This window comes from Aotus nancymaae, unplaced genomic scaffold, assembly GCF_030222135.1.
Source record: "Aotus nancymaae isolate 86718 unplaced genomic scaffold, 86718_ANA_hifiasm-v0.15.2.pri h1tg000089l, whole genome shotgun sequence".
NCBI classification, from domain to species: Eukaryota; Metazoa; Chordata; class Mammalia; order Primates; family Aotidae; genus Aotus; species Aotus nancymaae.
The window spans coordinates 24,900,655-24,916,752 of NW_026988504.1; the positions used below are offsets into that span (position 1 = coordinate 24,900,655).

Genomic DNA, 16,098 nt, shown 5'->3' on the forward strand with positions numbered 1-16,098 from the left:
CCAGAGCCCAGGAGGTTGAGACTGTAGTGAGCCATGATCATGCCACTGCACTCCAGCCTAGGTGACAGATGCTGTCTCAAAAATTTAAAAAGATCACTTAAGCCATCTTTTATTTAGTTTTATACATTGTTCTAATTCTCTGTCTCCTGAACTTTATAAAAGCACTCAAATTGACTTTTTTTTTTTTTTTTTGCGATGGGGTCTCACTTTGTCACCCAGGTTGGAGTGCAGGGGGCACGATCTTGGCTCGCTACAACCTCCACCTCCTGGACGCAAGCCATCCTCCCACCTTAGCCTACTGAGTAGCTGGGACTACAGGCATGTGCCACCATGCCCAGCTGATTTTTTTTTTTTTTTTGGTATTTTTGGTAGAGATGGGGTTTCACCACGTTGCCCAGGCTAGTCTCAAACTCTTGGGCTCAGGAGATCCACCCCATCGGCCTCCCAAGGTGCTGGGATTGCGGATGTGAGCCACCATGCCTGGCCTCAAATTGACTCCTGGTGCTCAGTTAGTATAAAGGATTCCTAACAGTTTGCAATGTAGTTTTCTTGTTTTTTTATTTTTTTATTTTTTTAAGCTATGAGGTCTCACCTTATTGGTCAGGCTGGTCCCAAGCTCCTTTCCTCAGGCGATCCTCCCACCTTGGCCTCCCAAAGAGCCACCTGCCCAGTGATTTATCCTGTTTCTTAAGTAATGTCTTTACCTTCTTAGACATTTTGGAATACCATTCTAGAAGTCAAATTCCAAGTGCAGTCATTTATTTTTTTCCTAGTCCATTATACTTAACCTTCTTGTTAGTGATCAAATACCGAAAGAGAAAAGCACAACCAGAAATTTTGGCTATTTGCTGCAAGACTAATAGTTTTAGCTCTTGGGTCTATACTAAGAACTTGAAATTTTTAAATTAGTAACCCTGCCTAGGAGAAAAGTTTTTAATAAATGTGTGATGTGTTAAAGTTGAAAATCAACTTTAAATCCCTTTAATTTAGACTGGAGTGGGCGTGGGAAATTGCAAGTCTATTTCTACATATAAGGATATATTATCCTACCCCACCACTACCTTTTTCTCAATTTCCATTTCTTTGTAGTCATTTTAATAAAAGCCATTTGGATTCTGAGAAGCACTAATTCCCAGTTGTGAGAGGTCTATGCAAGTAAGAGTGAATCATTAAGTGAAGCTCATTGAATAAATTCTCATTTCTCTCCGATAGACTATGCTAGCAAACTTCCTTCTCTTGTGTTTAAATAATTTAATATCTCACTACGATAGTTTTTCACTAGAAGGGTGTGATGTGTTTTTTTTGTTGTTGTTCTCAAGAGTTGTCTTCTGAGATAATCATTACCAAGTCTTTCATGGGGTTGTGTTTTTTTCACATGGTGTGACAAAAATTATAACTCATAAGATTTAGGCATAATCTGGTTTTAAAACCTTGATTGAAACTGTTGTTTTTTAACTTAGCAGGCAGCCTAGGCCATGGCTGAAAAGAAGGGGTAAGTCCTTCATTGCATGATGATGTGTGCAGGTTTTCTGGAACTTCTGATTTTTATATTTGAATTCACATGTGTGATTTCACATCAGTAACTTGTGTTTCTGAAATATCCTAACTAACTTGTTAATAAGAAAAGAAACCAGATTTGCTTAAATTGTTCAAGGCTGACATTCTGAAATTCTAAACTGGAAATAACTTGCCAGAGTATTTGGAAAGATTCTAATTACAAAGATCAGGCCTAAAATAGCTCCTTGGGAAAGAAATTTCCTTTTTGATGAAAACTTAAAAGATGGTTTTTGGTAACGTAAGCAGTTAAAAACATGACTTTAGAAAGACAGCTTAGTGTGTGTTCAGGCAAACCTTTGTTTTGTTGCTGTTGCTTTTGCTCATGTTTGTAGAAGAGAGAGGAAGTCATTATACCAAAAAGTAATAAATATATATAACTTTGAGTGAGACTACTTATATCTTAGAATGGGTATCCTTGAACTATATCTACCCCACCATGGCTTAAAAAAATCAGTGGTGTATATTGAGAATGTCAGTCATGAGCTTAGTGTTTAAGTAACACATCCCACTTACAGTTGTTTGCATGATTAGTCTTGTGTATCTTGATATTCAACTTTGCTTTTGCTGTGCCAGTTCAAAAATAACTTTTTTGCTAAAAACTCTTAAAATTCATGACATCAGTTTTATTTTGATCACCTGGTTTTATATAGTGTTTCTGGGACCAAAAAATTTTAAATATACTTTTTTAATATGGAACAGAAATTTGAAGCTGGAAAGATAGTGTTTATGGAAGATTTGTGTGCTTTTGTGTTTTTAAACCCATCAGGCTGCTGGTAAGGCAGTTTCTAGGGCTCACTTTTCCTCATTACCTCTTGACTAGTGTAGCATGTGGTATGTTAAAATTCTTCATTTTTTGCTTCGTAATTCTAATATCAACACTATACTATATGTAGACAAATGAGCTGAATTGTATATTTTAGTTATTTGGTCTAATCAAGCATAACTAAAGGGACTTCTTTTTTGGTACTTTTCTCAAATTAAGTTTAAATATAGTATACTGGCCACATTTCATGTCTTTGAAAGTATACATTATTGTAAAGCAAGTACTCTGTCTATACCAGAGGGTGCTTTAACTGTAAAATACTTGAGAAACAGTTCAGTCTCACCTGAGCTCTGAAACATTTTGGCACAGTTCATCACTCCAGTTTGTTACTTTCTTGAGAATAGTCCATTTTTTGTTTTTGTTATTATAGTGTATGTTCTGGTCATTGGAAACAGAACAGCTCATAGTTGAGTGATGTAATATAATAACAGTAATATAACCTAGTAGTGATTCTGCTTCAAGGAATTTAATTAGATAGCAAAATCACTGCTGTTTGTTGATTATATTTGTAGGGCTTTTTTTGTCTTACTCGGTGACCATCACTACAAACGTCTTACGTTGAAGCACAGACAGACTGTAGAGCACTTGTTAACTTAATCCTCCTGCATAATGCACTCGTGGAAAGTAGTGCTTGCTAGATGTTTGAAGATATTTTGATCCATCTGCTTGGGCTCGTTATTTGTAAAATAAACATTTAGTTTGAGTTGATGCAGTGAGTTTTTTGGGCTAGTAGTATCCAGGTCCCTACTCTACTGAAAATATAATCTTCACTATCTCCCTTTAAGTCAGAGGAGATGTAGTATTTAGAACACCTTGAGACATTACTTTGTAAAATAGCTTGTTTTATGTTCTTGAAGCTATCTTGTTCTCTGTTAAAGCTACTAATTGTCTCAGTGTAAGTTTTAAATAAACATATTTCTTTAAAGCTGGTTTGTACCATGTGGTTTTTCTTCTTTAATTATGCACTGTTGGATATCATTGCCTTCTTCCCTCCCTCCCGCTCCCTCATCCAGCCATCACTCCCTTTAGCGGAACATTTTCCAGTACTCTTCAAAATTTAAACACTGCATTTATTTTAAAAAAAAGAATTAATTCTTATTGCTTAGACTTTTTATTAGCTAAATGAAGAGGCTCATACAGGTAGGGTACTTGTCGAAGCAGAATACTTTACTTCATCTCGCAGTGGTAATCCTGGGAAGTTGTCGCGTCTAGCTGCATATTCCCCAACATTGGCCAGCCCTGGTACCACACAGCAGCTCAGAGCACTGCGGTATATGCTCATGTCATGAGCATCATACCACTCATCGGTCTTTTCGTCATAGCACTCAACGTTAAAGGTGGTGGTAAAGCCGTTGAAGCCACCCACCACAAACAAGAGGTCGTCTACCACCTCGATGCCAAAATTGCTACGAGGGTTAAACATAGTGGGGATTGTGCGCCAAGTGTTAGCCACTGGGCTATAGGCTTCTGCACTCCTAAGGCGATTCGCTCCATCAAAGCCACCTACCTGTGGATAGCAAAAGAAACACCGTTGGCTGCTAACCATTGATTCTGTTCACTGAGGAGGCCCTTGTTGGGGGTACCAGTGATTTCATAACTCCCTCTTCCATGAAAAAAAGCTCTTCAAATACTTCACAATAGTAGCATAAACCCATTTACTAATATAAAATCTGGGGGTAATATGTGCGTGTGTTTTTGTAGTACTAGATAAACTTACCGCATATACGTGTTCTCCGTAAGCAATCACGCCTATTCCACTCCTCCTGCTTCTCATGGGTGCTATGACTGTCCACTGATTAGTTTCAGTGTTGTACACTTCTGCTGTAAACAGGCACTCATTTCCATTAAACCCACCACATATGTAGACCTGTGTGAAGAGTTCCAAGATTATTAAAATTTCCACCTCTAGGGAATAGAAAGAAAGGATATGTGTGTGGTGGTAGGGGATACTTAATCCCAGTCGGTACAATCTCAATTTATTTTTTTAGAGACAGAGTCTTGCTCTGTTGCCCAGGCTGGAGTGCAGTGGTGCGACCTCAGCTCACTGCAACCTCCACCTCCTGGGTTCTAACAAGTCTCCTGCCTCAGCCTTCCGAGCAGCTGGGACTACAAGCGCACACCACCACGTCTGGCTAATTTTTTTGTATTTTAGTAGAGACGGGGTTTCACCATGTTGCCCAGGCTGGTCTCGAATTCCTGAGCTCAGGCAATCCACCCACCTCAGCCTCCCAGAGTGCTAGGATTACTGGCATGAGCCACCACGTCTGGCCTATTTTTTATTTTTTGAGGTGGAGTCTCACTGTTGCCTGAGCTGGAGTGCAGTGGAGCTATCTTGGCTCACTTAAACCTCCGCCTCCTGAGTAGCTGGAATTACAGGTGTGTGCCACCACGCCTGGCTAATTTTTGTATTTTTAGTAGAAACGGGGTTTCACCATGTTGGCCAGGCTGGTCTTGAACTCCTGACCTCAAGTGATCTGCCCACCGTGGCCTCCCAAAGTGCTGAGATTACAGGCATGAGACACCGGGCCTGGCCACATTACTTTTTAATAAGCAAAAGAAGACAGTTTCAGCTGGGTCACTTAGTTGAAGGAAGAATGAGTACTACAAAGTGAATACTGCCACTTCATCTTCCACCCACCCCAAAGAAGAACAGCATCATTTCTGGGCTTGGGCTTTGCACCCTCCCACCCTGGTCCTTTACCTTCCCATAGAGTGTTGTGGCACTTGCATCACTCCTCTGTTCGTGCATGGGGGCGATGAGTGTCCATTGATTGGTCTCTGGCTCGTAACGTTCAGCAGTGTTTAGACGCACGTAGCCATCAAATCCTCCCATGGCATAAATAAAATTGCTGAGGACTGTCACACTGACATAGCAACGTCTGGAGTGCATTGGGGCTACCTGATGCCAAGTTTTCTTGATTGGGTCAAAACGCTTAACGCTATTGAAATAGTCTACACTATCAAACCCCCCGATGATATACACATAGCCTTTCAAATAGGCTGCCCCATGGTAGGCACGGGGACCCTCTTCATCACAAGTAACGTTCACCCATCTGTCTGCCCGAGTGTCATATGCCTCAATAGCATTGGTGGGGCTTCCACCACTCCAGCCACCAATTGCAAAGAGGATGGCATAGGGCAAGCGGGGTCTGGTGAGTGGGTTGGTGAAATCAGAATTAGAGGGTCCATTCATGTTGAGGTCATACATGGCTTTTAGAGCATTAATAATGACTGGTTTGCATTCCTCACTGTCTTTGACATAGTCATTCATCTTAACGTTGTTCATGAAGTACTCAGCATGCATTAAGGCCAGGCGAACCTAAGAAGCAAACGCAGAAAGTTATTCAGGTGAGGTGAGGGTGCCAGGAAATCCCATATCCTTAACCCCCATTTTATAGTCTGCCTTTGAATTGCTGGAAATATTTTGGTTTGTTTTTGAAATGTATAAGTCACAGTTTAAATAGTCGATTTTGAGGCTTGCACCATAATCCCAGGACTTTGTGAGGTCGAAGCAGCAGATTGCTTGAGGCCATGAGTTTGAGACCAGACTGGTACCAAAGCAAGACCCTGTCTATACTAAAAATACAGAAGTTGGGGCCAGGCAGGGTGGCTAACACCTGTAATACCAGCACTTTGGGAGGCCGAGATAGGCAGATCACCTGTGGTCAGGAGTTTTGAGACCAGCCTGGCCAACGTGCTGAAACTCCATCTCTACTAAAAATACAAAAATTAGCTGGGTGTGGTGGCAGGTGCCTCCCAGCTACTCGGGAGACCGAGGCAGGAGAATCGCTTGAACCCAGGAGGTGGAGGTTGCAGTGAGCCGAGATTGCCCCACTACAATACAGCCTGGACAACAGAGCTAGATTCTATCTCAAAAAAAAAAAAGAAAAAAAAATATTCGCCACCAGGCACAGTGACTCATGCCTGTAATCCCAGCATTTTGGGAGGCTGAGGCAGGTGGATCACGAGGTCAGGAGTTCAAGACCAGCCTGACCAACATGAAGAAACCCCATCTGTACTAAAAATACAAAAAATTAGCCGTGTGTGGTGGTGTATGCCTGTAATCCCCGCTACTCGGGAGGCTGAGGCAGGAGAATCGCCTGAACCCGGGAGGCAGAGGTTGCAGTGAGCCGAGGTCGTGCCATTGCACTCCAGCCTGGGCAACAAGAGCAAAACTCCATCTCAAAAAAAAAAAAAAAAAAAAGATCGCCAGGTATGGTGGCACATGCCTGTAGTCCCAGCTACTCTGGAGGCTAAGGCCTGAGAATCACTTGAACCCAGGAGGCGGAGGTTGCAGTGAACTGTGATCATACCACAGCATTCCAGCCTGGGTGACAGAGTGAGACACTATCTCAAATAAACAGTCATTTCGGGGAGGTGGTATATACATTTGGAAGCTGAGAATGAGCTAGATAGAAGGCACCTCAAGTGGCCACAGAGAAATCCCATTCGTTGGCCACTGGACAATGCTGTTAGACCAGGAAAAACCATGGTAATTGTTCAGTAATTGACTATGTCTGTATATGTAAACTAATGCTTATTAGCACCAACTGGCAACAGTTGTGTGCAATGCTCATGTTTTGTGGTTTGTTTTTTGTTTTTTGAGACCGATTCTCACTTGTGTTGCCCAGCTGGAGTGCAGTGGCACGATCTCTGCTCACTGCAGCCTCTGCCTCCTGGGTTCAAGTGATTCTCCTGTCTCAGCCTCCCAAGAAGCTGGGATTACAGGCATGCACCACCACGCCCAGCTATTTTTGAATTTTTAGTAGAGACAGCGTTCCACCATGTTGGCCAGGCTGGTCTTGAACTCCTGACCTCAGGTGATCCGCCCACCTTGGCCTCCCAAAGTGCTAAAATTAGAGACATGAGCCACTGTGCCTGGCCATGATTTGGTTTCTAATTCAACTTCTACCTTGGGTATGGAGAAATTCATAGAAAGGAAAAAAACTGAATTTCATCCCTTTAGAATATTTTTTCTTTTTGAGACAGGGTCTCACTCTGTTGCCTAGGCTGAATTGCAGTGGGGCAATCACGGCTCACTGCAGCCTTGATCTTGCAGGCTCAAGCAGTCCTCTCATTTCAGCCTCCCACCCAGTAGCTGGGTCTGCAGGTATGCACCACTATGCCTGGCTAATTTTTATATTTTATGTAAAGACTGGGTCTCTCTATGTTTCCCAGGCTGGCCTCAAACTCTGGGCTCAAGTGACCCTCCCTTCTCGGCTTCCCAAAGTGAGCCACCACACCCCACCTAGAATTATTCTGACGACTCTCCGCCGGTCACAGTGGCTCATGCCTGTAATCTCAGCACTTTGGGAGGCCGAGGCAGGCGGGTCTCGAGGTCAAGAGATTAAGACCATCCTGGCAAACACAGTGAAACCCCGTCTCTACTTAAAATACAAAATTAGCTGGGCAGGCCGGGCGCGGTGGCTCAAGCCTGTAATCCCAGCACTTTGGGAGACCGAGGCGGGCGGATCACCAAATCAAGAGATCGAGATCATCCTGGCCAACATGGTGAAACCCCATCTCTACTAAAAAAAAATACAAAAATTAGCTGGGTGTGGTGGCACGCGCCTGTCATCCCAGCTACTCGGGAGGCTGAGGCAGGAGAATTGCTTGAACCCGGGAGGCGGAGGTTGCAGCTGAGATCGTGCCATTGCACTCCAGCCTGGCGCCTGGTGACAGAACAAGACTCTGTCTCAAAAAAAAAAAAAAAAAAAAAATTAGCTGGGCATGGTAGCGTGCACCTGTAGTCCCAGTTACTCGGGAGGCTGAGGCAGAACTGCTTGAACCTCTAAAGGCAGAGGTTGCAGTGAGCCGAAATTGCGCCACTGCACTCCGGCCTGGTGACAAAGTGAGACTGCGTAGCAAAAAAAAAAAAAAAAAGGCGCTCTCCTTCCCCCACCACCAGGAAGGATTTTGGTCAAAGACTATAACTGAAGTTAAAAGAACTAGTAATGCCAAGGGAAACAACAGTTGCAAAATTCCAGAGAATAATAAATGCCTTCTATCTAAGGACATGAAGATACAGCCTTGGGATCTGTTATATGTCTAAATTTTGCTTTAGGACAATCTCTCTGGGTAAAGGAATCAAGAGTGAACATTGACCTTAGGAAGCAAAACTGAAATGTGCTGCTTTCTAGTTTGGGGGTCATGGGAAATCCACTTTAAAATGGCCTCAAATACAGCATCTTCCTGTTTGACGTTCAGCTCATCTTTCTCGATGATATCCTTAAGTTCAGTGATTGAGAGCTCTAAAAATTCCGCAGAGACTTTCACCATCTCCTCGAAGTTGTGCAGTATGAACATGTAGGCCTTCTGCCTCAGCTCAGGACAGTAGTAGTAGTCGGTGAACTTACAGATGCCGATACAATTATCCAAGCACAGCTCCGACTTGAGGAACTCGCAGCAACCCCTGACAATACCCATGATGTTAAATTGGTCTGCAGCAGCAAGCAGTTTCTCCACATTGTCCGGTGTGATAGGCACGGTCCGGGTGTATGCATACTCGATGATTAGCTTCATCATGTCGGGGGAAATGCCAGGGATGTTGTATACCTTCTTTTCAGTGTTGTTCCAGCCACTTGTAAACAAAGCTCTGGAAAAAAGAAAGAAACCAGCAGCCACTGACGCATTTCTCTCCTGTTAGGTGAGTACGTTAGAAACGGCCTGACAAGCGGGGTGCAGGCATGTGCTATATACAGTGGACAAGAAGAACAACTTTCCAACAACTTTGACTTTGGCCATTCTTACCTTGTGGATGGAGAAATTAAGATCTAGAACTGAGAGTAACACCCAGGTCTCTTGGGCTGGGCGCGGTGACTCACCTATAATCCCAGCACCTTGGGAGGTGGAGGTGGGTGGATCACCTGAGGTCAGGAGACCAGACTGAGCAACATGGCAAAACCCCATCTCTATTAAAAACACAAAAATTAGCCGGGTGTGGTGGGGTGCACCAGTAATCCCAGCTACCCGGGAGGCTGAGGCAGGAGAATCGCTTGAACCCGGGAGGCGAAGGTTGCAGTGAGCTGAGATCGTGCCACTGTACTCCAGCCTAGGTGACAGAGCAAGACTCTGTCAAAAGACCCAGGTCTTTTCTATCTCAACCAATGGCCCACCAAATCCTGCCTTGCTTAAGGAATTTAAACTTGAGCAATGTACTTTTTTTTTTTTTTTTTTGAGGTGGAGTTTCACTCTTTTTGCCCAGGCTGGAGTATGATGGCGCAATCTCGGCTCACCACAACCTCTGCCTCCTGCGTTCAAGCATTTCTCCTGCCTCAGACTCCCGAGTAGCTGGGATTACAGGCATGAGCCACCACATCCGGCTAATATTTGTATATTTAGTAGAGACAGCGTTTCTCCATGTCAAGCTGGTCTTGAACTCCAACCTCAGGTGATCCACCTGCCTCAGCCTCCCAAAGTGCTGGGAGCAATGTACTTTTAAAATAAGTATCATTCAAACAAATTGGCAGGATTTGATGCAGAATTTGATTACTTCTCACCTCTTGGTCCAAGTCATCCTCTCCTGCATAGAATACCAGGTGTAACCTCCTCACTGATCTCCCTGCTTCTGCCCTTGACAACTCTAGAGTTTGTAGACTTAAAATTTTTTTTGTTGGGCCTGGCACGGTGGCTCACACCTGTAATCCCAGCACTTTGGGAGGCTGAGGTAGGCAGCTCACAAGGTCAAGAGATCAAGACCATACTGGCCAACATGGTGAAACCCCGTCTCTACTAAAAATACATAAATTAGCTGGGCTTGGTGGCGTGAACCTGTAGTCCCAGCTACTTGGGAGGCTGAGTCAGGAGAATTGCTTGAACCCAGGAGGTGGAGGTTGCAGTGAGCCAAGATTGCATCACTACATTCCAGCCTGGTGACAGAGCAAGACTCCATTAAAAAAAAAAAACAAAAAAAAAAACTCATATAAAATATGAGATTGGCGGAGGAGGGGAGGAGGGTCTTTCTATATTGCCCAGGCTGGTCTTGAACTCCTAGGCTCAAGTGATGCTTCTGCCTCAGCCTCCCAAAGTGCTGGGATTACAGGCGTGAGCCACTGCACCCAGTCTAGAGTTTATACAGTTTATCCCAGCAGACAGAGTAATTCTTACGAGTTTATGTTTCTTTTCTACTTGAAATCTTCCACTAAATTCCCTTCTTACTCAGGCTAAAATGCAAAGTCCCTACCCAGGGAATGCTTAAGGCCTCTGAGATCTGGACCACTGATACCTCTCTGACCCTGTCTTCTCCCACCTTCCCTGCACTCTGTGTCCAGCCCTGCCGGCCCCTTTACTGTTCCTGAAGCACACCAGAGCTGCTTCCACCTTTGGGCCTTTGCACTTGCTGTTCCCGCTGCCTGGAAGGCTCCTCCACATCTGCATATTTCTTCCGTCTTCATCCCCTTGAAGTCTTTGCTCAGATATTACTGTGTCAGCAAGACCTTCTCTAACAATCCTATTTAAAATGGGGCAGGGGGCAGTGGCTCACACTTGTAATTCCAGCACTTTGGGAGGCTGAGGCAGGCAGATCACATGAAGCCAGGAGTTCGAGACCAGCCTGGCGAATGTCGCGAAACCACATCTCTACAAAAAATACAAAAATTAGCCAGGCATGGTGGTACATGTCTGTAATCCCAGCTACTCAGGAGGCTGAGGCAGAAGAATCACTTGAACCTGGGAGGCGGAAGTTCCAGTGAGAGCCAAGATCATGCCACTGCACTCCAGCCTGGGGGACAGAGCGAGACTCTGTTTCAAAAAATAAAATAAAATAAAATGGCCACTCACTACTTTTTATCTTCCTTTTCTTATTTTCCCAAGCACTTATGATGACCTGATATGCATTTTACTCATTTAATGCCCATTCCCCCTACTAGAGGGTAAACTTCATGAGAACAGGAATTTTTCTCTCTGTCTTTCTTTCTTTTCCTTTCTTTCTTTCCTTCCTTCCCTCCTTCCTTCCTTTTTTCTTTTTGTCTCCTTTCCTTCTCTTTTTCTTTCCTTCTCTCTCTCTCTCTCTCTTTCATACAGAGTCTTGCTCTGTCATCCAGGCTGGAGTGCAATGGCATGATCTTGGCTCATTGCAAACTCTGACTCCTGAGTTCAAGCAACTTTCCTGTCTTGTCTCAGCCTCCTGAGTAGCTGTGATTACAGATGTGCACCACCACACTCAGCCAATTTTTGTATTTTTTGGAAGAGACTGGGTTTCACCATGTTGGTCCGGCTAGTCTTGAACTCCTGATCTCAGGCGGATCTCAGATCCGCCTGTCTTGGCCTCCCAAAGTGCTGGGATTACAGGCGTGAGCTACCACACCTGGCCAATTGTTTTCTTTTTTTCAGTATCCAGAAGACTACCTGTAACAAAATAGGCATTCAATAATTTTCTTTTAATTAATAATAGAGATGAGGGTCTCACTATGTTGACCAGGCTGGTCTCAAACTCCTGACCTTAAGCAGTCCTCCCATCTTGGCCTCCCAAAGTGCTGGGATTACAGGTGTGAACCACCATGCCCAGCCTTGAGAAATAATTATTAAGTGGGCCGGGCGCGATGGCTCATGCCTTTAATCCCAGTACTTTGGGAGGCCGAGGTGGGTGGATCACTAGGTCAAGAGATCGAGACCATCCTGGCCAACATGGTGAAACGCCGTCTCTACTAAAAATACAAAAATTAGCCTGGTGTGGTGGCTCGAGCCTGTAGTCCCAGCTACTAGGGAGGCTGAGGCAAGAGAATCGCTTGAACCCAGGAGGAAGAGGTTGCAGTGAGCTGAGATTGCGTCACTGCACTCCAGCCTGGTGACAGAATGAGACGCCATCTCAAAAAAATAGAAAAAAAGAAAGAAAAAAATTAGTTGGATGTGGTGGCACACTGCTGTAATCCCAGATACTTGCGAGGCTGAGGCAGGAGAATTGCTTGAACCTGGGAGGTGGAGGTTGCAGTGAACCGATATTGTGCCACTGCACTCCAACCTGGGTGACAGAGCAAGACTCCATCTCAAAAATAAATAAATAAATAAGTAAGTAAGTTGTGGTATCTGCTCTAGGGTTTACATGAGTGAGAGGTTTTAGCAAAAGGTAGGACACATGATCATATATCTTCATTGGAACTGATTACTCAAACGTTTTCAGCTCATGAACAAAATAGCCCTTCTACCTTCTAGGTTACAATGGTTTTAGCCCAAACTCCTTTTTTCTTCTGATAAATATTTCTCGGATATTTCTCCCTTGTCCCCCTTCCCATCCCCTCAATCCTTGTTAATTTATCACCCTGTTTGAAATGGTCTCTACTGGGATAGAGGTACAGGGGTCCCTGAAGTAGCATTGTCATTTGAAATCCAGTAAGGATGTGCAACCTTCCCAAAGGTTAGTTTGGGTGAAAATCAAAGGTGAAAGCACCTGGGCCACCAATAGTTGGTTGAAATCCAGTTGAAAAATCAGATCCTTCAGGTATAACCTTAAGACAAAATTAAAAAAAGAAAAAAGAAAAATCAGATCTTGCCAGGTGCGGTGGCTAACGCCTGTAATCCCAGCACTTTGGGAGGTAGATCACCTGAGGTCAGGAGTTTGAGACCAGCCTGAGGAACATGGCAAAACACTGTCTCTACTAAAAATACAAAAATTACCCAGGCATGGTGGTGGGCGCTTGTAATCCCAGCTGAGGTGGGAGAATCGATTGAACCTGGGAGGCGGAGGTTGCAGTGAGCCAAAATTGCACCATTGCACTCCAGCCTGGGTGACAGAGTGAGACTCATCTCAAAAAAAAGAAAAGAAAAGAAAAGAAAAAAAAAATAGATCTCTCGATAGCAAAAGAAAAGGGAAAACAAAACAAAACAGACAGAAAAATCAAAGAAAAAAGCCCTGACCCTAGTCATGCCTCTTCAGAAGGCAAAGGAGCCAGGCAGGCTGAAGGACCACAGAGTTGGCCAGGCACAGTGGCTCACATCTGTAATCCCAGCACTTTGGGACACTGAGGCAGGAGGATCGCTTCAGGCCGGGAGTTCAAGACCAGCCTGGGCAACACAGTGAGACTCCATCCCTACAAAACATTTAAAAAGTAGCATGATGTAGTGGGATGTGCCTGTAGACCTAGCTACTTGGGAGGCTGGGGTAGGTGGATCGTTTGAGCCCAGCAGTTCAAAGCTGCAGTGACCTCTGATTGCATCACTACATTCCAGCCTGGTCAAAAGAGTGAGACCTTATCTCTAAAAAACTTAAAACAAACAAAAAAAATCTTCTTTGAGATGAAGTCTTACTTTGTCACCCAGGCCGGAGTGCAGTGGCACAATCTCGGTTCACTGCAACCTTTGCCTCCCAGGTTCAAGCAATTCTCCTGCCTCAGGCTCCTGAGTAACTGGGATTACAGGTGCATACCACCATGCCTGGCTAGTTTTTGTATTTTTAGTAGAGATGCGGTTTCACCACGTTGGTCAGGCTGGTCTCGAACTCCTGACCTCATGATCTGCCTGCCTCAACCTCCCAAAGTACTGGGATTATAGGCGTGAGCCACTGTGCTGGGCTTAAAAACATTTTTTTAAGGAGTCCAGAGCCTTGACCGTGTCCCTAAAGTTAAGGTGGTGGGGTGGGAAAGAGAAAATGGATCAAAGTGTCTCAAAATGAGCCCAATTGTGGGTAACCCCCTATATAGGCACTGAGGAATGAGAGCTAAGCAGAAACCTGGCACAGTTAGGGCTTGAGGAATATCTCACTTTATAGTGTTACTACTCAGCTATTTCCTTTTATATAATCCTTTACATAATCATATATTAGTTATAGAAATAGGGCTTGACGAATCCCTTTATATAATCCTCTATATATAATCATATAATAGTTGATAGTATGAATGCCTAAAAAACATTTCCCTACATATATACCTATAATTATATCTTAGTTCATAATCGGAGGAATGCCTAGAGTGGACACAGTACAGAGCATGAATTAAGGAATAAGCAGCTTATAATCGGAGGAATGCCTAGAGCACACACAGTGCAGAGCATGATTTAAGGGAAAAACAGTTACACCAGGACAAGAATCCATGGCCCAGGTGGCAGCGTTCAGTATCATAAAGATACCCGCTGTATGGCAGGCTTGGGGCAAGAGCCACTCCTCCTGATAAAGGAGCTGTAGGACCTTGCTCCAGTTCTTGTGGAAGGCTGCCCTCAGAACGGCAATCCACCTTGGTGACTGTGAACTTTATCAGCTCTTGCTACTGTGCTGCTCGAAAAGCATCTTCCCTTAGAACCCATTGGAAGCTGCCAGAAGGTGGCGGTAACCTTGACAGTTCTGTCACTGCTATGTGACTTAAAGCATCCTCCTATAAATCTTCTTAGAAGTAGTTTGCCCATAGATAGAAGTATTGCACACTGCACCCTCTTCACTGCACACGGCCCACTTTCTTCTTTTTTTTTTATTTTATGTTATTTTATTTTTTTTACGGCCCACCTTCAAGCCTCGGTGACCTAATGGGGGTGGACCCCTTACTGCACACGGCCCTTGCCTTCATGGGAATGGGCCCCTTGCTGCACACTGTCCACCTCCTGGCCTAGGTGACCTAATGGGGGTGGACCCCATGTTTTATTGCTCACGACCCTATCACAATCCTTAAAGATGATTTCACTCACTGCCCTGCCCCCTAACCTATACACAATAAATACTCATGCTTCTGGACATTCGGGGCCTCGCCTGACTCCGCTTATAGGTGGCGTGGCCCCCTGAGCCCAGCTGCATTTTCTTTGTACTTCTGTGTCCTGTCTCTTTATTTCTCGGATCCTGCACCTCAGCACAGCATAAGGCTCACCCCACGACCCTGTGGGGCCATCAGCCCTACATCTGTCTCCCAACGTGCCCTACACCCAATTACCCCTTTGGCTTAGTTTGGCAACCCTGTTATACCTAAAGTAGGAACTGCAGCTACAGAGGATGTTCTTGTGGGCATTGAACTCAAAGCCATTGACCTTGATGACCACGTCGCAGAGCTTGCCCTCTAGCCTAAGCTCGTTGAAGATCTCACAGGTCATCGAACTCATCTTCCTCTCCATGTGAGGCTGGTGGAAACGTGTGGAGGCCGCCACACTCTCCATCTCCATGGCACCCCGGGACCAGCAGAGAGAGGTTGCTCTCCTAGAGTGTTGGGGAGGGTTGTGGGGGGCCCCTTTAGCCAGCTGTTGCTCCTTTACCCTACTACATCTTTTGTATAGGGCCTATCAGGCAGACGAAGTTCCAGAATCCTGGGCCTGCAGTGAGATCATGCAGGATTGTGTTCTCAGGTTCTGGAACTGCCTCCTGGCCTTGCCCACTTCCTTCTCCCCTCCCCCCCACCCCACTTAGGCTGAAAACCACCTCACACCTCCTTCTGTGTCCTTGAACCCAGAACAGAACCGTGACCACTAGCACCATCTGAGCACCATCTGAGTGTTTATTGGTTCCAGCTCCTGTTACTCACCTGATACAGGTCTCTACCCCTGGAGCATCCATCTACCTTTCACTGCCCAACACTTGGCTCCCTAGACACTGAACTCAAGGAAATCCAAGTCACTTGAGGCTGAAGGGAAAAGTAAAGCTGATTAAATTTATTTATTTCCTCCCCTCCCTCCCTCCCTCCCTTTTTTCTCTCTTTCTTTCTTGACAGTTTCTCTCTGTTGCCCAGGCGGGAGTGCAATGGCGTGATCTTGGCTCACTGCAACTTCCATCTCCCAGGTTCAAGTGATTCTCTTGCCTTTGTCTCCCAAGTAGG

The 16,098-nt window shown here is 44.8% G+C and overlaps 1 protein-coding gene across 2 annotated transcripts; it reads right to left on the reverse strand.

Moving 5' to 3' along the window:
* Positions 1-3,433: 3,433 nt before the first annotated feature.
* KLHL10 (kelch like family member 10) lies at positions 3,434-15,560 on the reverse strand. 2 transcript variants are annotated; one of them, XM_012444099.3, is made up of 5 exons: positions 15,320-15,560; positions 8,486-8,975; positions 5,082-5,699; positions 4,098-4,247; positions 3,434-3,887 (listed from the first exon to the last, which is right to left on the reverse strand). In XM_012444099.3, exons 2-5 carry the CDS (start codon positions 8,903-8,905, stop codon positions 3,513-3,515), a joined length of 1,563 nt encoding a protein of 520 aa, XP_012299522.1. In that variant the 5' UTR covers positions 8,906-8,975; positions 15,320-15,560; the 3' UTR covers positions 3,434-3,512. The 2 variants fall into 2 exon arrangements, with proteins under 2 accessions (XP_012299522.1, XP_012299521.1); XM_012444098.3 differs by having other exon boundaries at positions 15,258-15,560.
* Positions 15,561-16,098: the final 538 nt, after the last annotated feature.